The sequence below is a fragment of the Netta rufina genome (genome assembly GCF_964035555.1).
Source record: "Netta rufina genome assembly, chromosome: 2".
In the NCBI taxonomy this organism is placed as follows: domain Eukaryota; kingdom Metazoa; phylum Chordata; class Aves; order Anseriformes; family Anatidae; genus Netta; species Netta rufina.
In genome coordinates, this window is record NC_140124.1 from 12,576,446 (window position 1) to 12,602,198 (window position 25,753).

At 36.4% G+C, this 25,753-nt stretch overlaps 2 protein-coding genes across 5 annotated transcripts in view; one reads left to right on the forward strand and one right to left on the reverse strand.

Annotated features, from left to right (window-relative positions):
• The window catches only part of PFKP (phosphofructokinase, platelet), a 45,145-nt gene extending 38,486 nt beyond the window's left edge, over positions 1–6,659 (forward strand). For 2 of the 3 annotated variants that reach the window (XM_084281956.1, XM_084281954.1), the window contains 6 exons: positions 783–947; positions 2,107–2,168; positions 3,187–3,298; positions 4,696–4,795; positions 5,421–5,526; positions 6,113–6,659. In XM_084281956.1, the coding sequence (XP_084138082.1) occupies positions 783–947; positions 2,107–2,168; positions 3,187–3,298; positions 4,696–4,795; positions 5,421–5,526; positions 6,113–6,266 (699 nt within the window). In that variant the 3' untranslated portion in view covers positions 6,267–6,659. The remainder of the gene's footprint in view (positions 1–782; positions 948–2,106; positions 2,169–3,186; positions 3,299–4,695; positions 4,796–5,420; positions 5,527–6,112) is intronic. The other variant, XM_084281955.1, reaches the window with a different exon arrangement.
• Positions 6,660–7,226: 567 nt separating this feature from the next.
• The window catches only part of PITRM1 (pitrilysin metallopeptidase 1), a 29,277-nt gene continuing 10,750 nt past the window's right edge, over positions 7,227–25,753 (reverse strand). For both annotated transcript variants that reach the window (XM_084281952.1, XM_084281953.1), the window contains 17 exons: positions 25,404–25,517; positions 24,836–24,932; positions 22,867–23,001; positions 20,896–21,034; positions 19,650–19,766; positions 18,022–18,154; positions 17,129–17,249; positions 16,289–16,365; positions 15,683–15,848; positions 15,461–15,561; positions 14,395–14,515; positions 13,548–13,619; positions 12,090–12,202; positions 11,426–11,551; positions 9,994–10,139; positions 8,253–8,355; positions 7,227–7,661 (listed from right to left, as the gene is read on the reverse strand). In XM_084281952.1, coding sequence (XP_084138078.1) covers positions 7,568–7,661; positions 8,253–8,355; positions 9,994–10,139; positions 11,426–11,551; positions 12,090–12,202; positions 13,548–13,619; positions 14,395–14,515; positions 15,461–15,561; positions 15,683–15,848; positions 16,289–16,365; positions 17,129–17,249; positions 18,022–18,154; positions 19,650–19,766; positions 20,896–21,034; positions 22,867–23,001; positions 24,836–24,932; positions 25,404–25,517 — 1,975 coding nt within the window. In that variant the 3' untranslated portion in view covers positions 7,227–7,567. The remainder of the gene's footprint in view (positions 7,662–8,252; positions 8,356–9,993; positions 10,140–11,425; positions 11,552–12,089; positions 12,203–13,547; positions 13,620–14,394; positions 14,516–15,460; positions 15,562–15,682; positions 15,849–16,288; positions 16,366–17,128; positions 17,250–18,021; positions 18,155–19,649; positions 19,767–20,895; positions 21,035–22,866; positions 23,002–24,835; positions 24,933–25,403; positions 25,518–25,753) is intronic.

A 25,753-nucleotide genomic window follows, 5' to 3' on the forward strand; every position in this document is an offset into this window, starting at 1 on the left:
AAATATTTTCATTCCAGGAAGTGAGAGTTTGTCAGCTAGCTTCTTATAGCATGGCTATGCGTAGTAATGTCAGTTTCCTAGGTCCTATAACCCTGGAGATTTTCTCTGCTACTCTTTCCCAAGTTTCTTAAGCAACCATAGTAAATACTGGTAGTATTGGTGCTATGTGAGCATCAGCTCTCCTAGTAGAGAATGTTTCTTAGGCTGTTCAGAGCATGATACAAATAAATAAATAAAGGAGTAATAGCTCCAGTAGTGCTTGAATAGTATTTCTGTGGATATCTTTGTTGGAAAGTAATCCACAGAGCAGAACATACCCAAGAGTATGAACAGTTACATATTTTTTTTTTAAACTTGAGCATAGTCAGGAGTGCAGTAAATTTTAAAATCAATAGTAAAATGATAAAAGCTTTTCAGTAATGAATGGAGTCAAAGTAAAGAAGAGAAACTTATGCTCAAACTGATTAAAAAGCTCTAATATATGTATTAGTATCTCTGTTAGAAAACTATCACAATTTTTATGTTCATGCACAAGACAAATTTATTTCTTGTTAGTATTTGCATGAAACAAGTGTTGATCGTCAAAATAAAATGTTTTGCTAGTGTGATGTTCAATATATTACTTATGAAAATGACTTATGGTAGTTAAATGGGTTATATTATGTTGGAGCCTTTTAAAATTTCTCTTAATAAAATTTTTAAAATCAAAATGTGACACAAAAATGTGTGACATAAAATAAAAATTCAGAATTTAAAATTTCTAATATCTTATCTTTGAGTAGACATGTGATCGCATCAAACAGTCAGCTAGTGGTACCAAACGTCGTGTATTCATCATTGAGACCATGGGCGGTTATTGTGGATATCTGGCCAATATGGGGGCCCTTGCGGCAGGAGCTGACGCTGCTTATATTTTTGAAGAACAGTTTGATATTCGAGAGCTCCAGGTATGCAAAATGAGAAATGTTTTCCTCATTTTTAGGTAGATCCTAAAACTGTTGAACATACATGTATATATTTGAAGTAGATAGCTAACTTGTTTTTTGTTGTAGTTTATTTTTAATTATACTATAGCTAAAAGCTATGCTTGTCAGTAGCACCGTCAAATAGTTCCAGTTTTTATGCCTTATTACCTAAAGGAGCATACACCCAGTTGTTCTTGGCGTCAGGGTCAGTTAACTGATGATTTTTTTTGTATTAACCATTAAATATTATTAGGGTATCATTTCATTTCTGTTCTTCTGATTGAAATTCAAGCAACATGTAAATGAAAAAAGTTCAGCAGCTTGAAAAGACAGACAAATATAGGATAAAAAGAAATACCTTTTCCATTATAATTGTGCCTCAGCTCATTGTGTCAGAAGGCTGCTCAGGTCAGGGAATGAACAGGATTTAAGGTGGATTAGATATTGACTTTGATAATCAAACTATTACGAGCATTTTTGAAGTGTTATTGAAATAAAGATTTTAGGATTTAAGGGCTACAGATTAGGATATGACTTTGCAGAGGGTAAGCTGATGTGAAACTTGTCTACTACAAGGCTTTTACACTTCTGAAGTGCTAGCTGCTGTCATGGACTAATACAAACCTGAGCAGATACAGATTTCCTAATAGATAGAAAGTGAATTGTAGTTCCCTCCCCACTCATTTTGCAGTGGCATGCACTCTTCATGTCATGCACGGGAGTACTGACGCGGTAATACATTGCTGGATCCATATAGGACTGCAAGGATTGGGAGTAACGGCAGGATTAGACCTTATGTGACAATGTATTTTAATGTATATCAAGGTAATCCAATTTGGTGCTCTATCAGTATAGCATTAAAAAAATAACAATTTTATGTGTCTACTAAAATCTAAATTTGTGATTTGAATTTAAATCACAATTTAAATTTGTGATGCAGAAGAAGAAGTTCATTTTAACCCAAGATGAATAGCCATACTCGATGTTTTCCTGGATCTCTAAAATTGATTATTTGAATTTGCACATATTACTTGATGTGGAATCTTTACACGAGCTTTCAGGATAAGCTCGTAGGTTCATTCAAGCTCTTTTAAATTAAAAGTTGTGCTTATCTCTTTAAAAATACCTTTGTTGTTCCTAGGCTAATGTGGAACACTTAACTGAAAAGATGAAAACCAGTATCCAGCGTGGTCTAGTGCTGAGGTAAGCAAAAATAGTTGTAGTAAGTGAAATCTGTGATGCTGAGCACTCGCAGCCAAGGCTGTTTGGCCACTAGTGAAGACAATTCAAGTCTGTATTCCTTGATTATTCCTTTAGCATGAGATTATTAGCAAAGCTGTTGCTCCAGAAGGCAAGTGTGGGAGCTGTCTGGGAGCTGAAGCCCAAAACTTCCTTCTTTCTATGTAAATATAATTGTTCTATAATCTAATACTTGATTCTCTTTTCAGCCTATTTTCTCAACGATTTTTAACTGTAGATTATTAATAAAGACAGTGAAAACTAGCATGCACATATAGCCTTTACTATAAAAATTCTACTTAGATTTTGCAAGATAACACAGGATAAACCATTTTTCAAAGACCAAAAACTTTAAAACTTGTTATTTAACATGTTTTAAAGTTATCCATTCTAAGGCATCCTGAATCAGTCTGCAGCTTCTCTCTCTCTCTTTCGTTAGCATTTACCTTCAGTGTGCTGAGTAGCAAAGGGCTGAAAAATGAGTACTATAATAAATTGTATGAGGAAGCTATTACACTTGTTTACATTTTTCTGCTTATGGTGATTAGGGTGAAAAAATACTTGACATTTAAAGTACTGATAAGGAGCAGACCAGGTGTTATTCATCATCCATGCTTTTATAAATGGCAAGATACTGACATTACTGCCAGTATGTATAACTTCTGTTTGTGCAGTTTTTCCACTGCATAGTTAAGTTGTCAGACATAAATTTTATTTTCCGCTACCTTATTCAATAATGGATTCCAGCTGACCTGCCAGTAATGCTGGTATAGTAGAAGTAATGCAGATTTTAAAATCATGAATATGTTACACAAAATATGTTCATGAAACATGAAAGTGAACGTATGGGATTAGATGAAATTATCCAAGCAGTGACCGCTGCTATCAAGAAACTGGGAAGATGTTTGTCATTCAGTATCTGTAAAGACATTGACTACTTAGCAGTTAATTAGCTATGACTATTTGGCCTGAATTGTTACAGAAATGAGAACTGCAATGAGAACTACACAACTGACTTCATCTATCAGCTGTATTCTGAAGAAGGAAAAGGAGTGTTTGACTGTCGAAAAAATGTATTGGGCCACATGCAGCAGGTAAAAATGACTTTAGAGTTTACAGACAAGCTTAACTATATGCACAAAGGGCACACACTATTCAAGCATTTCAAGTAAGTCTGACTCAGAATTAAAAAGTGTGTGGATTTTTGCTCATAGGTAGCTCTGAAGTGTTTGTTAGCATCACAATTTATTGCAACTCCTTCCTTAAAATGTAGGAAAAAGAAAAAACAACCTTTAGCTTCTTAATAATTATTTTTTCTCCCTCTGTCTATATTAAAAAAAAAAAAATCATAGACATTACAGCTATCGTTATTACTGTAATACATATTTAGAACATACATCTCTACCATTACATAATGTATCTGGCTTTGGAACTCTCTGGAAGAGAAGAAATTTGGTTAAGGAATTTTACGTGCAGATGGATTATTCTGGTAGAAGAGACAGCATTCAGCTTCTCCTTGTGGTCTCTGTAGCTTCCCTCTCTTTAACTCATTATGCTGATTGTTAGTGGGCAGATAATAAGTTTCTAATTTGGCTATGGTAATTACCAAGACTGAGGTACAGTTAAAAACACATGTAGAGCTAAATTTTTCAAGTGCTAGTAGTGAAATAACTCTTGTTCACATTAAGTCATTTAAACTTGTATGCATAGTCCTTTTACCATTACTTATTTTTAGATTCTTCAACACGAAGATTGGCACTTTCTGCATAAAATTTAACAAAATTTATTTTTAAGGTCAAGAGCAGCATTGATGAAATGATCTGCTGTTTGTGAAGTTGTTCTGAATAGTTCAATGATTTCAGTTCCATCTGTTGCATTGAAAATGAACACAAAAATCAGACTTCATATATAGACAGCTTAAAAAATATAACGTCGTTCCCAGAGCCGTATAAAGGCTGTTTTAATACTTTGAATGAAAGCAGCCATAAAAAATAATATTAATTAAAAAATGTACTATTTAAAAAAGTCCCAACCCAGTTGTTTCATCCTAGTCTTATGTACACAGCATTCTAGCCTTCCTTGTTCTAGCTGCAATAGAGTTTTGTTTCCCCAACTTCCTAGATTACAGTCAGCACTTAAGTTTCTTACACTCATTCTGACACCTTCAACTGTTTCCTGTTTTATATTATGCTGAAACTGGGTTGCCCAGTGCAGTGTGAGAGCTAGGCGGTGCTTTGTGATCAGCACTGAGGGAAAATGGAGGAAAGGGAAATCAGTGGCCTTTGTTTACCTTAAGTGAAAAGTAGTATTGATTCAGTGAGAAGTCTACACAGGCTTAACACAAATTTTAAGTGTTTTATCTTGGTTTATGTGGTAGGTTTGTTTGTTTGTTTAAAGTGGGGGAGATGTGAGCAGGCCATTAAACTAGTAAAATAAGAAGACAAATACTGACTCGATAACTGAATTAACCCACAGTTAAATTTCCACACAGGGTGGTGCGCCTTCGCCATTTGATAGAAACTTTGGGACAAAAATTTCTGCAAAAGCTATGCAGTGGATCTCCAAAAAGCTGAACGAAACCTACAGGAAAGGTGCAGAAACACTTGGTCCTATCTCTCGTTTTACTGCCTTCAGTTAGATATTAGTATATGACTACTGCCATACACAAACACATGAATGCATGATAGGTTTAGTTAACATACCTCTTTCCATCTTATTCAGTAACGTCTTGCTATGCTTCCTGCTATATTACCCCTCAAGTGAGGTCAGTATTTTAGATAGCTATTTTCTTACCTGCCTTAAAAAAATGCTAGTATGATTGCAGTTTATTATGCATGAAGGAATTGATGACTACCTAAGTTACATCTGTTCTTCCTTTTTGTTTCATGATGGCTACATGGGAGACAGAAGAAGGTAATATGTCTTCTTTGGGAATTTTTATAAAACACTATTTACTAAAATCTAATTTAAAACTGGATGTTAAAATTCAGTCTTGTTGATTAATTACACTGTTTTCATGGCTAATCATCAAAGCTAAATGTAAAAAGTGAAGATCTCCTAACCCTATTAAAGTACTAATTGATGTTTTAATGTTATGTTAAATGTTCAGTAACTGAAATTCACTTTAATTACCCCATTCACTTTAATTACAGAACAAGGGTATTTGGCCATACAAATGTGAATAAAAAAAGTCTTGAATTATTTCATTCTTTTTAGGAAAAGTATTTGCCAATACTGATGACTCAGTCTGTTTGCTGGGAATGCGTAGACGCAACCTTGTTTTCCAACCAGTGGCTGAGCTGAAGAATGAAACAGACTTTGTGTATGTATATGCTGCTTACATTTTAAACATCTCAGCACAGGCTTTCTTTCACCACATCAAATGAACGTCTTCTTCATGGTGCTGACACACAGCATTTGCCAACTGTTTTATTGTGCTTCTGTCTCTGGCCTATATTCAACCAGTGATTCACTTTGATGGTTCACTTGTCTTTTTGAACAACTCCCTTTATGCTTTCTAGTCCTTATACTTTATGAAGTTCTCTTTTATGAATTCTGGGAGCCCACTGTCTTTTTTTTCATCTTTGCTCTAATGTCTGGAATTGGTTTACTTCTGATAAAATTTAATAGAATAGTAGAGTGGTGTTTTTGTGCCTTAGATGGCATTTTATCTATGAAAAACTATCCAGTAAAATCTGTTTTTTTCCTTCAGTGTTCTGTTTTTATTTCTTCCCATTTTGGGTTGGTGCATATAATACTTATTGCTTATATGCACCAACCCAGTGCAATAAATAGCAATACTTGATCCTCTTTGTTAGAATATTCATGTTAGTGTTCTTAAATTAGCTACACATTGTTTGCCATGGCTACTAAGTAAATATTTTTTTTTTCCTTCCGCCACACCACAGACATAGGATTCCCATGGAGCAATGGTGGCTGAAGCTGAGACCACTGATGAAAATCCTGGCCAAATACAAGACCAGCTATGATGTTTCAGATTCAGGCCAGCTGGAGCATGTTGCTATGCACAGCCCAAAGGAAGCAGAAACCGGAGCCATCTAAAGAGATCATTTTTAGATTGTTGTCATAGATGCACATTGTGAGTAACAATGCTTTAGAATCGTTACAGCTTTGTTTTGTAACATTTAAGTTATTGTACCAGCACTTTATGTGAAACAAGACAGTCACGTCACACAAATTTTGTCCTATATTTGTGTTACGTTTGAAACAAATCCCAGCATCTAAGGAATAAGCACCATTTTACTCATACTATCCTTTAACAAAAAAGTGCAACACTGTTCTATGCACTCTGTAAGTTACTCACCTACTGCACTTTGTTTCAGAGTACTTACACCCAAAAATAAGTGTAGATGGCTAGTTTTATGTTGAGTTACAGGATGTGCTTAATGTATCTGAAGTGAAATAAAGTACTGTTGCAAACATCTTAAGTGTGATGTGTCAAAATGTATTCACCTGCTTCTAACCACAAATAGCAAAAATCCTTCATGAAGGATTCTTTACAGACTAATGAAGGAAAAAAAGCATCAGTCTTAATTCCCTATCTAGTGAAGGGGGGAAAAAAAAAGCAACTCTTCTACTTTTACTTGTTTCATGTTTCTTTTTCTCTTACCTTTGTTAAGGCTATAGAAACTCTGCATAATGAGGGCAAAGGGTAGAAATAACCTTATTTGTTAACCTAATTTTAAAATTAAACCAAACTCTTTTCTTAGGCTGATTTGTTAACTAGATGATGACCAAAAAAGTACTAAACCATTTCATACCAAAAGTTGACTGAATGTTGCCCAAATAAACAAGATAAAAGCTGCACTGTACACAGACTCATTAGTGATTTGCCCACTACACTGCCATTCACTACAAACTTGCTGTGAGGTGGAAGGCACTGTCAAAAGCTCTTCTAGCTGTAGTTGGTTATTCCACCTACAAAAGAATTAATTCCAGCAAAGGCAGCTGGAATTAGCATACCAAAGAATGGAAGCTGTAGTATAAGAGACTTTTTTTAAATTTTTTATATATCCAACAGCAGACGTGATTTCAAACAAATACCATTTAAATCTCTGGAGTTCTACATATACAAAAATATTTAATTTATATAGTATCCATATGAATCTCTTGAGTAAAATATTATGGTCTTTGTCCTAACAGAGCAAATAATTCTTGCTCTCAAATACTGTGTGGTTAGAAGATTTGACAACATGGTTTTAACTGGTTTGTTGCGTGTTGTTAGAAGCAGCAATGAACATTTAAGTTGGACCATGGGCCAGTTAAAAGTTAATATAAAAAAATAATTAATTTAGTCACAAAGATTGGCTTGTTTTAAATGAGCCTGGATGTTCAGCAGCAATTCATCGTTTGACCCATGAGGGATCTTTGGTAATATCTGCGTTTTCTGGGCCAAGTACCGCCAGACCACGTGTGCTCTTCCCAACTGCAAGATACCTGCAAAAAGAAATAAAAGAAAAGTTAATGCATTTGGTTATCTGTACCTATGTTACACAGTTTAAAAGACTAATTTCAGGAAAAAGTGCTGTCTGATATGCACCTATTGTTTGCTTTTATAACATCTTTTGGATTTACAATTTTCCCCCCATTAATGATGGTACAACAGTCAATAGCACCTGGCCATAACTAGCCTAATCTGCTTAAACAGATGTTCTTCTGTGTGAAATTCTTAACTCTAAAGTGCAAGTCAGAAATCCAAAGAAGTACACTATGTTAGGAGTCCAGAAGAACCAGCTCCTTTAGCCAGGAGCTGGAAGTCTGAGTGTACTCTTTCTTCAGGCCCTTTCCAGGCTTTTGAAAAGTAAAATAATCCCTCCTACATTCTGAAGTTGTAGGTGAATTACATCTGTTAAAATTCAATGATCAGAATATAATTAACATCTCTCTAAGGTTACAAAAACAAATAGTGGAAGTAGTACAGAAGACCAAGGAAATTCAAGAACTTAATTATGGTAACTTTAACAAACTTCTCTGATTTGTTCAGTTTTTCAAGCATCTTTTTTTCTCTGAAGTTGAGCATAGACTTACTTGTTTGACACATCAACCAGGTTATCACTGTTGACAGCAAAAAGCTGCTCTCTGTGTGACTGCTTCATTTCATCTGAAATCCCGTATAAGAAATGATCCATACCTAAAACAAACAAAAAAAGCCACATACTGCAGTGATGTACTGGAAGGGAAGAATAGAGCCTACAGTTTGACCATTGTTCTGAGACAAATTAATTGTCAATCAAATGTCAAAAGTTAGAATTGAGTAAGTAAGTTTATTTTTCTGAGGTAGTAGGAGCTTGCTATTTAGAATTTGTATTATATAGTCTGGCAAGTTTGCCAAAAACCTAAATGTAATTGGGATCCAGAAAACCTAAAGAAATAAACCAAGGCAAAACAAAACATGCTAACAAGATTCATTCTAAAAAGTCTCAATACTTTCTAAAATGTTTTAGCCAAACTGGATTTCATGCAGCTTGTACGAACAACCTCTTAAAATTTTCAATCAGCTGTAATATACATGCCAAGACAATGGTTTAATCACCTTTTGATCAAGCTACATACAGAAAGAAGTCTGCATACAAATACTTTATTGCTTTTGTTGGAATACTTACCTACAGTATTTCAGCATCAATATTAACATGAATGTTATGCATGGAGCTATAACCAGAGAACTCCAAAATAACCATAGCAAAGATTTTAAACATTAAAATAATTACAGAAAAAAAGAGTAGGTGGGAAAGACATCTGGAGACAGTTAACTCATCCAAACTTCTGCCAAAGGCAGGATAAAATGAGATAAGGTTGTTGAAGACCCTATGCAGGACCAAATAAATAACAGTAGTATTAAGGGATAGCTATTTGTCTCTGCAACAGATCCTAGGCCTATGGAACAATGTTCTTCACTAAATTTGTCACAGCTGCTACAGCACATGTTAAAATTAAATCACTGCTCTCACAGATTACAACATTCAATATGCGTTCATTTCACTCATATCTGCACCTAAAAATGATTACTTTTTTCTTTAAAATTAATTTGCCCAGGCCAAAACCAAATTCATTTCAAAGAACACGAAATCAGCTTTTCAACACGTTTTCAAGTGTTATTTAACAAACTAGCGTTAATACAAATACATATTAAAATAACATTAATTTTATTCCTATAATTACTTAAAGGAAAGGAATGTATTTTAAATTAGGAAGTTTTGAATTGAATTTAAGCTGAGACTTGGAGAAGGAAGGGAAAAGTGAGGAAAGCAAGTGAGGAAAGCAACATGTAGGCAAACTAAAAAGAAGATGCGAAGATACTACCAACTGTGATATGCATGCAGATATGTAAAGAAGGTAACACCCTCCACTGTGGCATTGCTATGCTCTAATTTATTTAAAAAAAAAAAAAGCATGCACAGAAGGTTACACATTTGTAGTCAAAATGTACAGTTGTGTCAGGAAAATAATTCTTCAATTCTATTTGTCTTTAATCAAAAGACAAAATATTTATTTTTTTTGCTTGCTAGCATCTGACTCCCTTTCCAAGCCTAAATTTGTTTCTGTAATATACCTCCATGTTCCAACTGTATTCCCCTGACATCAAGGACAAGCATGAATATGAATACTTCAGTGGAGAGACTGAATGTATGCTATTTCTGAAAAGGGAATAACAGGAACTGAGTATTTTGTTGAAACCACAGTTGTCTTACATCTGCCAAGTACAAATTTTAACATATGATTCAGTTTAGCAAATTAACTGTTTTCTCTCCTTTAAAACTTAAGAACGTACCTTTATCTGAAGGAGCTATTGGTGCATCTACAGCAGCAAATACTGCTAACTTAGCTTCATCGATATCTTGTTGTGTGAATTCTCCAGATTTGGCCCATTCAACTGCTCTTTCAAATGTTTTCAAGGTGGCTAATGAATTTGGGTCTCTTAAAGAAAAATAAATAAAAAAAAAAGGTAAAATTAAGGGCTTCAGTCTTACAAAGTGAAATACTGTAATTATTTTGTTCTTAATTTAGAGTTTACTATTCATTACGCAAACATAGATACACGTGGATTACATCAAATGAGAAACCTACTTTTTGTTTATGAGATTTTTTCTTAGAGGAAGCAAGTATTACAGTAAACCAGACATTTTTTGAATTTTCAAATACACAAGTGCAGCAAGTTCACTTGCCTGTAAGTAGTTTCAAGGCAGTGTGCAGAGAAGTGGCATTCAAAAGATGGTAAGCCAACAGTGTTTATAATGCACTATCAATTCACTGTTGCAACTTAATAAGCATTAACTTCCATTAATATCAACAACAGTAATATTTATGGTATACCACCTTATCTCCTCTAAGTTGCTCTTCCTGCTACACCTCTTTTTGCTCTCTGTAAAACAAGTGCAACAGGTTGACAACTACTGAAATACTAACCAGGACAAGTCCCACCACGTTGAAACTTTGCAGAGGCGCAACACTGCTCAGATTTTAGGCAGGAATACTGTCCAAATACTGTGATGAACTACCTTTGGTCTAGGAAAATTATTTAAGCTAGGACTCTATGACATTTCCAGGGGGGATTTTATAACTAGTCTTTAATGTTTCCAATTTAAATTTCATCTGAAAGTAGTTTGGTAAGACCAAAGCTGGTTAACTGTTCCAGACTTGACAACAAAAAGCATAAAAAAAAGAGACTTTCTCCATTCTAGCTCATCACCAGCAATACTTTCTTTCTGCTGAATCTCTGGTGTTTCCAGACACTGCCAAGGAAGCTGTGTATTTTCAAAACCAGGGCATTAGGAAACAGCATCATTTCTACTCCATGGTCTCAAACAACAAAATCTCAACTTTTTTTTTTTTTTTCTCCTTGTATTTGCTTATTTATTTATTAAAAAAAAAATAAATAAATATGAAGGACCTCCTTAACTCATGAGGAAATAAATGAAAACCAGTCTTACATAAGCCTGGTACACAGACACAACAATGGTTGCTACCAGCAGAGAGAAATTAGACGTTCCCAGGGACAGAAACCAGAGGAGGGGGTTATTAACAAAACTGATATACATTAAGCAATTAATCTCAACATCATCAGTGCTGAATCACTTTCTTTTGATTCAACATAGTTGTATCTCTCTTTCAAGACTAAGTGAAATCAAAACAAATTCAAACAAAGATACACACAAGTGCAGTCAGTAGTTCCCTCAGACATGAACACGAACAAATGCTGTTACCTGTAGGAGTAGAAAGTAAATATGCCGTTGTGGCTAAGTTTAGCACCTCCACCGTAAGCTCCTCCTTTCTCTCTAATTTCTCTATGTAGGAATTTAGATGTCATCAACCGTGCCAGAATTCGAAGGCTGTAATGAGAGAAATATTAACAGCAAAGATGTTAAATGAACGGGATAACAGTAATATTCTCAACTGCCTCTGAAGTTCAGAAAGATCCCCATTTACTATGCACTGCTTCTTCCAATCTACAACAATAACAATACTCAGTATTTAGTAACAGCTGAGCAATGTCACATCATTGTAAGAATTGTTGCTACTTTGGAACATTGCTCGATTATTCCACTTATGTCACTGTAATCAAATACAAAAGCAGCCTCCTACCTGTAACTTTGTTAGTGCAATAGGATTGTCATCTCAGACACATCCAGGTAAGCAGGGCTGTTATTTGGAAGCTAGGGGTTAGTAACCCCTAGTTACTTAATCTCAGCACTTGGCAAAACAGCGCATTTACGGACCTAGCAACATGAAGATTGGTCTGTAAAGAATTTGTCACAAACACACCACAAAGCATTTTTTTTTTTAATTGACACTCCATTTTCAGCAGTCCTGTTTTGTTTTGCATTACCCAACACACATACAAAGCTCCTTGCTGATTATGTTTCCTACCTTGCATAGTCCGTAGCTGTGTAGGGAACTGTACGAATGCATTCCCCAATGTAGTTCACTGGGAAAGGAAGTACAAAATGGGTCTTCATCTGGCATGGTTTGAAAGTAGGATCCTAAGAGAAAAATGCATTATTGGCACTGTTAGCAGATAGGAGACAATTTAGCCAGCTGAGGACTATGAAGTGCCACCAAACACACAGACGGTAAAGCTGCCTTGCAGTACTTGACCTGTACTGCAATCAGTGACATTCATCTTGCCCCACGTTAGCAATCCAGTAATACAACTGCCTTAGGAAACTTAAGTATGTGGATATTGTACATAGGCTACCCATCGCTGCTCACCAGCATCTCAGCTGTCCATGCCTTGTGTTATTACCAAAAAGCTTTGGTAATAACATGTCTTTACTTCTTAACATGTCTTTACTTGGACTGAACCAAGCGTTCATAACTCTCCACTTCTATGTCCATCATGTTTGACTCCTTCTACTCAATTTTAGATATTGCAACTGGATCCAGAAAAAGACACCCCCCCTCACTGTTTTATGAGCAGCAGCAGCTACATCAATTTCTGCTCACACATCCCCTGCAATAAACTTGACTTCTACTTAGAATCACAGAATCATTTAGGTTGGTAAAGACCTTCAAGATTATCAAGTCAAACCATCAATGTGACCAACCAGCTCCCATCACTAAACCAAGTTCCTTAGTGCCATGTCCACACGCCTCTGAAATACCTCCAAGGATGGGGACTCTCCCAGTTCAAAACTTCCAGTCCTTCTCATGTCTCCAGGTCCCTGCAGCACTCGCTTCTTTGTCTCTTTCACACATACACCTGCTTGTGTGCTTACTTAAGCATAAGCAGAGCCCTAAGCACCTCCAGAATCTTTTAAAATTTCATTTCAATGCTTCCAAATGTTTCTTAACTCCACAAACCTGCTCCCCAGCCCCTCACACATCTCTCGCTGGTTGGGCCCGGCCCAGTACTACATGCTGGACTTGTAAGCAAGAACCACCTTTGGCTGAGCAATCCCTGCCTTTTAGCTCAATGCTCAGGATACACCAAGTTGTGTTTCTCCCATATAGTCAAATAAAAATTTTCATTTTTACTTAATTGTCACAGATATTCTTTTATCAGGTGTTATTCACATTCAAAATAACTTAGGGAGTAGAGGAAGGAAAAGGGCTGACTGGGAGTGACACCACATGGATCTGATCGTGAAAGAAACCAAGGTAAAAATAAAATCTTGTAAACGTTACTTGCAAGAAACAGCATAAGCGGGAATTTCCTGCATGCACAGATAGGAAGTCAGCTAAATGATCTTCAAACCAGAACCAAAGGGAAGACAACAAAAAGGATGACATAGAAACATGAAGAAGTTTGACGAATGGTTTAGAGAAACAATAGAGTAAGAGTGTAGAAATGTACGTAGCACTATCCTCAATCGATAATGTACTTACGTTAATTAGTTTCCTTGTGATCTGCAAACAATTAAGCATTTTGCTTCCCACAGGTTTGACTTCTGAAGATTTCTACAAGAGACACAACCCATATTAAATGGTGATTTAACAATTGAAACTAAGATTACAATAAATATGGTCCCTACTCCCTTGAACTTCCTGTGTAAGCTTTTGAAACCACCATCAGCCCATGTGTCTTCACACACATAAGCAACCTACTCGATCATTTGTAATTCAAAGCTAAATAAATTTCCTTTGAAGAGTAATTTGGTACTGAAAGACACCAAGAGAGAGATTAAAGAGCCCCCCAAAATTTCAGGCAATTATTTCCTTCATGGGTAGGGAACTGGGAGCCTATTCAAGTCTCAGAAATTAATACAGATGTACATTATCGGAGCAGATCCTTTGTCAACTGGATTGAGCCAAGTACCCTCTGTGCCAAATGTCCATCCAGATAACGAAACAGATTCCTAAACAATTAAGGAACTGCACAATTCCCTATTTTCCTTTGGCTAACATGCCAAGTAAAGCTAAAAAAGAAATTACAGTTTTATGTGACAGAGAACAGAAGAATTTATTTTCCTTCATCCCATGCAAAAGCAACCACCTCAGAGTAACATTTGACAGCTGATCTACAGGATTATTGTTGCCTATTTTACAGGGTGAAGACAGGTACTGTGGGGAAACATAGCAGCTTATCACAGAGCTGACTTGCAAATTTCTTCAGACATCTATGCATGGATACAATATTTTAGATCGAATGATCTTCTGATTGCACAATTGTCTTTACACAACATCAAATCCAATGGTATTTGATGCACTAGTCACAAATGAAGTCATTTCCTACCTCAATCACATGGGGTCGAACAGGTTTTCTCTCTTTTTTACTTCTAGTTATGCCCTTTATAAATTTCTCTACTTCTTTAGATGCCTCTGATATCTGTTGAGGTGCTGCATTCACTGAACATCTGTTAAAAGCACATATTAAGTTTTTTTTTTTTTTTTAATGTTTTTGTGGTTTTGTATAGTCCAACATAATTTGCACCTCTATGTCTTCCTAAATACTTTGTTAAATTGTCAGAATGTGAGATCTGTGATCACTGATAATCATTATCACAGAAATAAAAAAAAAAAAATACTCATAATGTAGCACTTGGCATGCAAAAATAAATAAATTCAAATTACTTTGTTCCTTTGCTTGCCCCAAACCAACTTCACTATTGATGACAGCAGTAGCTGTGACCTCCTTCTCTGTGCAGGACAAGACTACACAGATTTTACAAAATAGGAACATCTCATAAGGAAACTAATGACCTCCTTTGTCTCATGGTTTTGAACAGCACAGGTATTTCAGTAACTTTATTCGTCATTTTATTCTTTGCAAACAATATGTTGCAATTTAATGTCACCTCAAATGAAAGTATTTTTCAAACTAATGCTTCTGATACTAAGCACTTAAACACGCCCTCTTACTTTTTCCAATATATACATAAAGCAGATTTCAAAATATCACTATTTTCTGTAAGGAAGAAAAACAAAAAACTATATTCAACTGATATAATACACTATAATAGTATTTCTATCTTGGGCACTTTTCAAGAAAAAAAAAGCAGAAATGTTGATGGAATATTTCTGTAAAACCCAACAAACGGTTTAATCACTTTTGATGCAACAGTTACATCTGAAATTTGCCTTAAGTTTCATAAACATATTAAAAATCAAACAAAATAAACCATAACTACCATCAAGTTCTTAAGGTAGGAAAATGTGGACTAAAAACATTTTTATGAATTCCTTGGGTTTTCTGTTTCACAAAACCCCAACATCCCAGAAAGCACGTTAAGAAATGCCCTTTCATAGGCCATTGCCTCTCTCTAACCAAACGGCCCCTTTTTGTTTTAGCTGGAACTCACCTGATGTTGTCACTATTTAATAGATACTTCTTAATGCGTGGTAGTTTGCGTAGTACTGGTTTAATATCAGGCATTTCTGCTATTCTCTTCATCAACTTCACCTGTGCAGGAAGGCAGAAAGACTACAGATGAAGCCACTTAGAAAGAACCAGCAAAAATTTAGCACTCTAATTCCAAAGTGGAGGATTTGGGCCTCACTAAAAGACGACATTAATTTTTCACCTGATCCATCCCACTAAACATTTCTTGCAGTTCTCCAGAAGGTGTAAGGTTTTTGCTGGCTCTAATAGAGGCATACAAATGCCCACAATCTGGAATCCCATTTGACAGTTCCTGGGCAGTCTTCTTAACCAGCACTCTGAAGTGTTCTTCCTCCTCAAATCGCGGGCTGAAAAAGAGTAGAAGGAGTTCTCTACATCTCAGGCGAAATTGCGCCGATGGGTTTTCACAATACTGACTCATTCGTTCATTATCCCAAGTTCAACAAAGAGCTTTTAGACCATCATTTTTCCAATTAATCCACTACATAGTCATACAAAGGATGACATGCTTAGATTTGCTGTCTAGACGTGGTCCTGAGCAACCTGCTCTAGGTGGCCCTGCTTAATCAGGGGAATTAGAACAGATGGTCTCCAGAGGTCCCTTTCAACATAAGCTAGTCTGTGAATCTGTAATTTAGAAAGTAGAAGCCACTCAAAGATACAGTTATGAAAGCAAATCTCACAGTAGAATCTCTAAGAAGTTGGGAATGGTTGGGGAATGAGGGGGAAATAAAAAGAAAACCCCAAACACACAAGGGAAAAAAAAAGGAAACCCAATGTACAGTACTTGTTAAATATTTCACTCCATAAATTCATCATGTCTGGCAGATTTCTGTCCAAGCACAGAGATGAAAAGAGCACACCCTGAAGGAAAAAAAGAAACACATACAGGAAAAAAAAACTTCAGCAATGGAACAAGTAACGAGCAAGAACTTTTTAATTGAAGTGATGCAGTGGTACCAACCTAATGCTTCACAACACAAAACCACTTTAATACAGGCTGTGCTACTAAAATCATGAAATATGACTGATCTTCACACAAAACAAGCCTGTCAATTACTCTTTTTCAACAGTCAGCAGCAGTTCAGAAACAGACTTTATTTTTCCACAAAGTACAAGTAAAACTATTCTGGGGATGAGTCTTTCTGCAAAGGATCCCCCCTAACTCAACTTCACAATCCATAGGGAGCAAGCTACAGGAAACAGACCCCAGCAAGTCTGAAAAATCTTAAGAGACGTTGCTAAAACTGTTATGCCCAATACTAAGATCTGACAATACTGAAAACATTCAGGATTGTGACATATACACATTGACAGCAATCTCTATGTGCAACACTATGCCTTTCTCTCCTCTGTGCTTTGTTTCCGAATTTTTTTGCAGCATTCAGAAACATGTTGACAAAAGCTAGTGAAACACTATCTTAAAAGAGATAACTGCAAACACTTCCCTTAACACAAAATATTGATACTGTAATTGTCAACTGTATATTTTACACAAAAAGGTATAAGCCCTTTTATACACTGCTTTCAATGCACATTAGCTGACCCTCTACTGGATGCCGTGATTGACCTTTAACTACAGAGCTTTTATTGTAATTTAACATCATGATGTTTATGATTAATTTACCTGTTCATACACATCCAAGTGTGAATCATCTGGAATGATATGTGGGCTGACAGACATCCCACCTGTTTTAAGCTCTATTTTCTGGGCCTGTTCCCTGTAATCAAGGGCTCCACAACCCATCCTGTGAAAAATAATCAGAGATTTACTTCTATTTTCATTAAATGGCAAAACCACAACTCATATACCAAATGCAAAGGATACTGCTAGGCCAATACTAATTTAGCAAGTAAGTAATTTGGGGCATTATCTAACAAACATAATACTTCACAATTTATATTAAAAAAATAAGAAGTAATACAACAAACTCTTTAGCTAAAACCCACTGCTATTTCAAAATGGCGTAGTAAGTGTGCAGACTTCACAACACCCCAACACTGTTCACCCAACATCCATGTTGAACTAGAGTAGCAACATCACATAAGCCAGTATCACCACCAAAAAACAAAAACAAAAACAAAAACAAACAAACAAACAAACAAAAAACCAACACAAAAAACAGATTCCTTCTGGTCCATGTCACTTCATCTACCCTGTGCCACTCTTGCTCCTATGATACGGTCAGTGTTTCTGTGACCACTGTGATGCTACACCCCCCCAAAAAAGTGAAAACTTCAATTTCTCCTGGGCTACTTTTCATTTAGATCAAGTTTCCAATCTATTTGGGGAATGCTTGTGTTGACACTAGGGAACAAGGCAAAGCAGAGACTAAAGGAAAAGGGCAAAGTAGATGGCAACTCAGTGGAGAGAGGAAAGAACCATTGTTTCTGCAGCACACCAACTTATCAGCACCTCCTTCCTAAAAGGACAACTACTTCAAATATTAAAAAAAGTATTATTTCAGTAAGTTGTATTACATCTTACTGCTTTAGCTTCTAGCAAAGTAAACCTCTCACTTTGTAATGACATTGCAGAACAGCGGCACATATGGTTTGAGCTCCTCAGGAAGAGTGTTCAAGCTGGAAACAGCTCTAAAATATACCACGCCATTGGTAGGCTGAGCACAGTACTGGACAGGAACTTCATCAGCTAGGGATCAAAAAACAAGAAAAGAACAACCAACAGTTTCCTTCTGAAAAACAAAAGCATTTCTTGTTAGAGTTACTTTCTGTAACTTCAGAGCCACTTATTTAAACTTCAAATATTGCACTGTATGATGGACTGAAGGGTTGTTGGTTTTGTTTGTTTGTTTCTGCCCATGGTAAAGTAAAGGATATCTGGACAATCTGGAGAATTCTGTTGACAGAGTATGCATTTTAGAGGTAGTATTCAAATAATGGAATGGTAATTTGTTTCTGAACAGCTCAAGAAGTTTTTCCTCCCATATTTTCACCTTCATCACTTCAAAAGTTGAGGAAAAACGGTTCCTGAACTGTACATTCTATTCTAACATTGGGTAACAATGGGTACTGGGAATACACATTAGGATTTTCACAAAATAGGTCATTTCAGCATCAGAATTATGCAGCACTTGACACTTGCTGCAGAAAAAATTTTAGCAGAAAATTATCTGTTAAAAATATAATGTAGAGCAATATTACCTGCAAGATTTTGACAGAACCATAACAAAATTGAGATCTAAAATTTCTTGTTTCCTATCAACTCACAGGACAGCCTTGGCAAAACTAGAGCAGACTGTCAATGCAGTTATGATGGATGACCATTTTTTTCTTCAAGGTTCCTACACACCATATTCTGTAAAAATAGGGAGGGAGGGAAAGCAGACACTACCAAAGGCTTGATGCACACGTTGCCAGGAGAGCTGCACCCTGTAACAAGCTGAAGTCTCGGAAAGCAAGGGGATTGCTCAAGAGTAATTGAGCATACCACCTAGTGACTTTTCTAACCGCAGGGCAGGGCAGGCAAGGCAATGAGAAAGCAGAAAGCAGGGAGCTTGCATCAGGAGTGTTACTGCCAAACTCTTACTGAAGAGCAGGCAGCTGAACTGCAGCTGGAAACAGCCCCACATCACCCCTCAGAGGTGATGGCAAGAATTTCCTGCAGATCACTGCAAACTGTGTACTGCCCAGGTGGTGGACTAGATGAAAAGGAGATGGACTAGATGAAAAGCTATGGGCAGTAAAGTGGGATTCACTTTCAGATTTTATTTTTTTATTAATCTCACTCAAAGGATTCTAGGTACTCTGTGTTTGAAACTTTACTCCAGTACAGCTCTGAAGCCTAACAAAAAAGACAGCCTTAGAGTCTGGAAGCTTGGCTTTGGCAAGCTAACACTGACAAAAAAGCCAGGAGCTAGGTGGTCAGGGCTTTTACTTGACTCACAGCGTTATCACAGTTTGTTTTGGATATCATATTTAGCTCAACTTTGACAAACTGGCAAAAACAAACAATTCAGGCCAAAATGACTGACTTTTCCTTCTCCACAAACTACTCTTGTTTAGTGTTTGTTTACAGCTTAGCAGGTACACGCATTTCTTAAAGAGCAAAGAAGAGGAACAGCTTGGCAAGTAGACAGATAACAATACAAATGTTCTTTTCAAGACAAAATACCGGTTATACCAACCTGTGAGTGTTGTCTCCAGCACAGTGAATGGGATTTTGGGTTCAATATCAGACACTTTTAGAGCTGGGAGACAAGAGGTATCCTGAGGTTTACTTTGAAGATCAATTAATTCCAAACCTAATAAAGAAAGCAGAATACTAGTGTTTGTAATTTTTACCTTCTAGTGAAAATGCTGTCAAAACCTACTGAGATGATGCAGATCAGAAAAACATAAGAGTTTGAAGTTCAGCATTTTCTATCAACTCTTCTTTCAAACACTGTATTGAAAAATTCTGAATATTATCATACCATATCAGTGAACAGAACAGTGTACCTTTGTAAATCCTCTTTCCAGCCCCTCCCTCTCCTTTTGCATCCTGTTTACATGTAATTAAAACCCTAAAGAAGTGATATTTGCCAGCCTGCCTTGTTGTCTAGCTGTGTAGACACCACCCATGCAACAGAGACCTTGCAGTAAAAATCTAACCGATTAGAAATCTTTCTCAAGTTCTCAGTCTGTACACCAATGCACCTAAGTTGTGTTTTCACAACTTTCATCCTCTTTCAGATTCTATCTGGCTGCCTCTAAGTAGCCTCAAACTTACCTTTGTAAGGAGACCTCTTCTGAAAGAAGTTTGCTCCCTTATTACCCCTCCCAGTAACACTGCTTCTGAACATTAACTCCACCTTTCTTCTACACAATCTCTGTGACTAGAACACAGTTTTTACAAAATGACATAAACTTGGAAATATGGAGCAGTTAAGTTATTCCTCAGAGGAAGTCAAAAGCTATTGCTGTAGTTAGCTCTTTACGTAGAAAAGAGAAGTACAGTTACAAAATGTAAATCTTATAGGAGCATGGAACAAACATCATACACTCAAAAATAAAGAGCTTTAAGATAAATCATGGCATACATCTTGTACTTAGTGCAGCTATCATACGAAAGAACCAGGTTAATATTTTTAAATAATTTCCTTTCTTCTGTCCTACTGGAGACTTTGATCATTCTGTTTTCTGAGTGTTAGGACTAATGTAGTATACCCATAATACAATTTAGAATGACCAGTAAACTGCATAGCCCCATAACACATATACACAAGCTTCCAACCTCCACCACCAATGAAAAAATACCATCCTTTTCAGAACAAATGCTGGGTTATGCCTGATATATCTAAGAATTTCAGGCATTTTACAGAACATTAAAAAAAAAAAAAGGTTGTGTTCTTAAACAGTTACCCAAACAAAAAGATGAAAAAGCATGTTAACCTTTTTCAAAGATTTGTTTTTTTTCTTCTTCAGAAAGAGCATTGACCTTCTTTTTCAGTTTTTCTGCTTCCAGTTTTGCTTGTTTATCATAGTAGTCTTCTTCTGGACTCATTGACAGAGTCAATCTATGCGGATTATCCTGCAGAAATGTATCCCAAAACAAAGCATTATTAATTCTGAGGGCTACTTTCACCTGTTTTGCCTCAGATTATTGCTTCATCAGAAATAGAAAAGATACACATCATTTGGTTTATGTATTATCAAAAGTATCACAAATAGGCAATTTAAACTTCTCAATTAATGAACAGCAGTCTGCTGCTAGGGTGGAGAAGAGAGACAGTTTACCACACGAACAAGCATGAACAACCTTCTGTGAAATTTCAGTGTGGAGTCAGATTCCCTAAACAACACACAGTACTTATTAGTTTAATTAAATCAAGGTTAAACAACTGCATATAAGGCTACAGAGCAGTATGCCAGAAGTTATATCTGGAGAATGTTCTAAGATTGGGAATCTAGTTAAATACAGCAGGGTTTCATTAAACACCTCATTCAACCTGCCCAAGCTTGAGTGCACAGAAATCCCATATGATGTAAAAGGGGCATGCCTTATCCTGCTCAGAAATGGTTTACATCAGTCTTGCTGCTAGAGAACTCCATGCATTATGCAAGTGTTAGAACTGCTGGTGAATTTCTTTTTGTTTATACTGTATTGTGGAATTTTAATCACAAAATTACTCAATCACTTTCCATTTTAGAGAATAATGGAAGGCTATTCAAGAGACAGTGACCTCAAAAATGTCCATTTAAAAGTAGGAGTCAAACAGCAACATCTGTCACAGAGATTCACTGCCAATAATTTGGGACAATGTAATCGGATTCTCTGTTTTATGAGCTTATCTCCCCTGTGCTTATATGGAAATACTACGGAAACATGACTGACTGCAAAGTTAGAGAGTGAAATACAAAATCAACTAAGCACAGTTGAATGGATAGGATGAACAACATCTCTTTTGCTCACAGCCTTCCTGCTTTATTAATCTCCAGGCACAGTGTGTAATATAAGGTACATAATCTTTGGATATCAGAGCACCCAACTATCCTCATTACTTCCTGAGGAGTCGTGCTTTTGTCTTAGGCCCCTCAGCAGAACTGCATAGTAAAGGACATTCTTAAAAATACCATGCCCATATTTCTTAATACAAAAGCCAAAAGCTTAATAGCTTCCTACTACTTCTAGACACTAATTATGCCTTTAGGAAATCAGATTTCAACTGATGCCACCATGTCCTGTTGCCTTTGAGTATATGCAAACCACCATTCACTCACTAGTAAATCAGGTTGGCAGTTCCATGTAATAGATGTGTCCTTCAAAACAACCCAAAGAATTTAAGCAAAACAAAACCACCAACAAAAACAACAGAAGACACTTTTGCACTGCTATCACTGGATTTTTTTTTTGTTCTGCCATTAGCTAATGCAGGGATTCAGAAGTATCCACTGTCATAATACCTTCACCGTCCTTAAATCTAAAAGCACTCTAGCAGAACATATAGATAGGAAAACAAGAAAACAGAGCAAAAAGCAATTAGTGCTGACAGCAAAATTCAGACAGCAGTCAGTGAACATTACAAGGTCCACACTGCTGTCCACATCTTAGTTTCTCATTAGGAAAGACTCATGTGTCTTTCTATAACATCAGGCATCACAGTATTTTAAACATTAAAACATTAGTATTTTCTCAGTGTTCTAATGTGTGTGTTTCCAAACGTCCAATGGCCAATTTTTCCAGTTTTAAAAAGTTTTCACTTCAACTATTTAAAATGAACATGCTTTATTCAGAAGTGCTGCTGTTCATCTACATCTAAAAATAGACAGTATGAACAACTCAGATCCCTTCAAATTAATTTTAAATACAAAATCGTGATTCAAAAATCAATACTGCAGGTATTTTCCTGCAAGTTTTCCTACCTTAAAATACTTTTTAACTTTTTCCTGAAGAAATGTGGGATTTTCTCTGAGGCACTGCCTGAACCGAGAGACTTTATCTGCAATCTTCAGAAGCTCCACTGGATCCCCATCCTGATTCCAGCAGGAAGCTATATACTGAAAGGCAAGGGTAATTAAGTAAGCAGGACAATTCATATATATTTCTGTAACTGGCAGCATCTGTGTTCCAAAACCACCTTATCTACTATCGATACATAGATGATAAGTAATAGCTATTGCATACTTCTAATAGATTGAGGAGGGGGATGCTGCTGAAGTGTTTGTTCAAACTAAAGGACTATGTCATCATCACCTGTCCCTCTGTCCCCTCCACTCCCTCCTCCAATTTTACCATACCAAACCCCTGTTTCCTCTTTTTGCATAGGTGTGTATGTCTGTATTCTGGAAATCTATTGGAATATTCTTTCCTCTCTCAGATTCAAAGTAAATTCACTTTCAGCCAGGGAAAGAAGGAAAAGGGGAACAGGAGGTGTATGCAAAACAGTATATAAATAACAGTCTCCTCATTTACCTTATCAGTCAGATGAAACTATCTGTTCACTAGCAGTATCCCCCGGGGCTCAATTCTAGGGCCGATTCTGTGTAATATTCTTATCAATGATTTGGACACAGGAGTTAAGATGCATCCTTAGCAGGTTTGCAAGTTGATGCTAAACTGGAAGGTGCTGTTAACTTTCTGGAGGGCTGAGAGCCTCACAGAGGAATCTAGACAGACTGGAGCATTGGGCAATAAGCAATGACATGAAATTCAAGAAGGGCAAATGCCAGGTGCTGCACCTGTGACAGAGAAATGGTGGACAAAGTACAGATGGGGAGCGGAGTGGCTAGAGAACAGCTCAGCAGAAAGGGACCTGGGGGTGCTGGCTGACAGCAGGCTCACCTTGAGCCAGCAATGTGCCCTGGCAGCCAAGAAGGCAAATCACATTTGGGGTGCATAAAACCCTGCATAGCCAACTGCTCAAAAGAGGGGATTCTTCTGCTATATTCAGCTTTGGTTCAGCCTCACCTTAAATACTGTGGACAGTTCTGGTCTCCACAATATAAAAATGATATTAAGATATTTGAATGCGTCCAGAGGAGGGCAACAAAGCTGGTAAAAAGGCTGGAACACATTCTGTTTGGAGAGGCTGAGGACACTTGGTTTGTCTAGCTTGGAGAAAAGGAGGCTAAGAGGAGAATTCATTGCTCTTTACAACTTTTCAAGGAAGGAAAATGGAGAGGGAAGTGCTGATCTCTTCTACCTGGAAACCTGAGTCTCCATAAGCTTTTCTTGTGGAACCTATCTAAAAGGACAAAAGAGTATCAGGAGACTAATTGTTTTTAACAGTTGCACAGATAAAAAGTAAGCAAGCCAGAACAGGCCACCATCCAAGAACGCAATTTCTACTGTTTTGATCAATTTAGAAACAAATGGAAACCTCCAGGCTTACTGAATTCTCCTATTGATGTTTTAAATAAATAAATCACAGAGAAGAAGGTCCTTCTAACGGTAGGGCTAGCAATTATATTAAATTATAGTGACACAACCCTAAATTCCAAAGAAAAATACAGTCATTTGATTTGATTTCTATAAAAATACATGGGCAACTGGCCAAAACGTACCAAGAGCCAGCATGACATTCCTCTCTTACAGAAGTAATCAGTCCTACTGCAATCAAAGCTACTATTCAGGCAAAGACAACAGGCTAACTGCCTGATTAAGTCCTACAGAGTAGAGTCTAGCAATGGTTTGAAGACTACTGAAAATAATGGAGAGATGTATAAGAGATGACAAAGAAAAAAAAGCCATAAAATGAAAAGTTTTAGGTATTAAGAGCCTACAAAATGACCCCATATTTTATTAATGTGTAGAATGCAAATTCCATGCCTATGTCTGAAACAAACAAAAATAAACCACGCACAACATACACAAGCACACACACAGACTTACTGATGTCAGGGCAAGTCCAAAACTTGTAGACTGATGTTTCAGCTGGATTTCAATTTTGTGCAGTAGAGCTTCAATCCTGTCTTCCTCAAATCCTTTCCTTTGGGAAGGGGTAAAGAGAAAAGGAAATCATATCCATTAGTACTAATCACTCTAAGTAAAATTATGAAAATGAATTATAACATCAATAAAGGAAGCATTACAACATGATGACTTCCATACTGAATTAAAATCGATATGAAATAATCTTATCATGCTGTGTCGTTTAGTAAAACAGCACTAATATCATTAAACTCCTGAAGGTTACGCTGATGAATATGTTACAACAGAGGAAGTAGCAGATAAAAATTTTAAGAATATTTAGCAATATAACTTTCTTCAGTGCATTTAGCACTGAAGAAAGTTTTTTTTTTTTTTTTTTTAAAACGTACCTAAAATTTTAAGGTATATTAATATGTGTGCCTGTATTATTACACATACATTAATATATTATTAGATTACTATAAATATCTAATTGTAAAAGACTGTATGAGAGAACTAACAGTATTCTTATAAATTTAATATTACTCACGCAATAACTTCATCAACTGTTTCAGCAATAATCTGTTTCACAGTATCAATGTCTGTCTCAGCAATACCCTGTAGACCCACACTGAAATAGGCTTCTCTTGTTGAGCTATTAAACCTGGAACAAAATATTCAACTCAATTACAAGTACTAGAACTTCAGCATTAAACTTTATAGCAAAGGTAGAAGGGGAAACACACTCATTCATCATTTTCGCATAAAAAAAGAGGACTTTAAAAGCCAGACAGAATAATAATTACCAAAGAGACAAGAAACCGAACTTTAAAGCGCTTTTTGTTCAATTTAAGTAGTAGTAGCACACTGTTAGGAAAACATATGGCATATTATATTAGA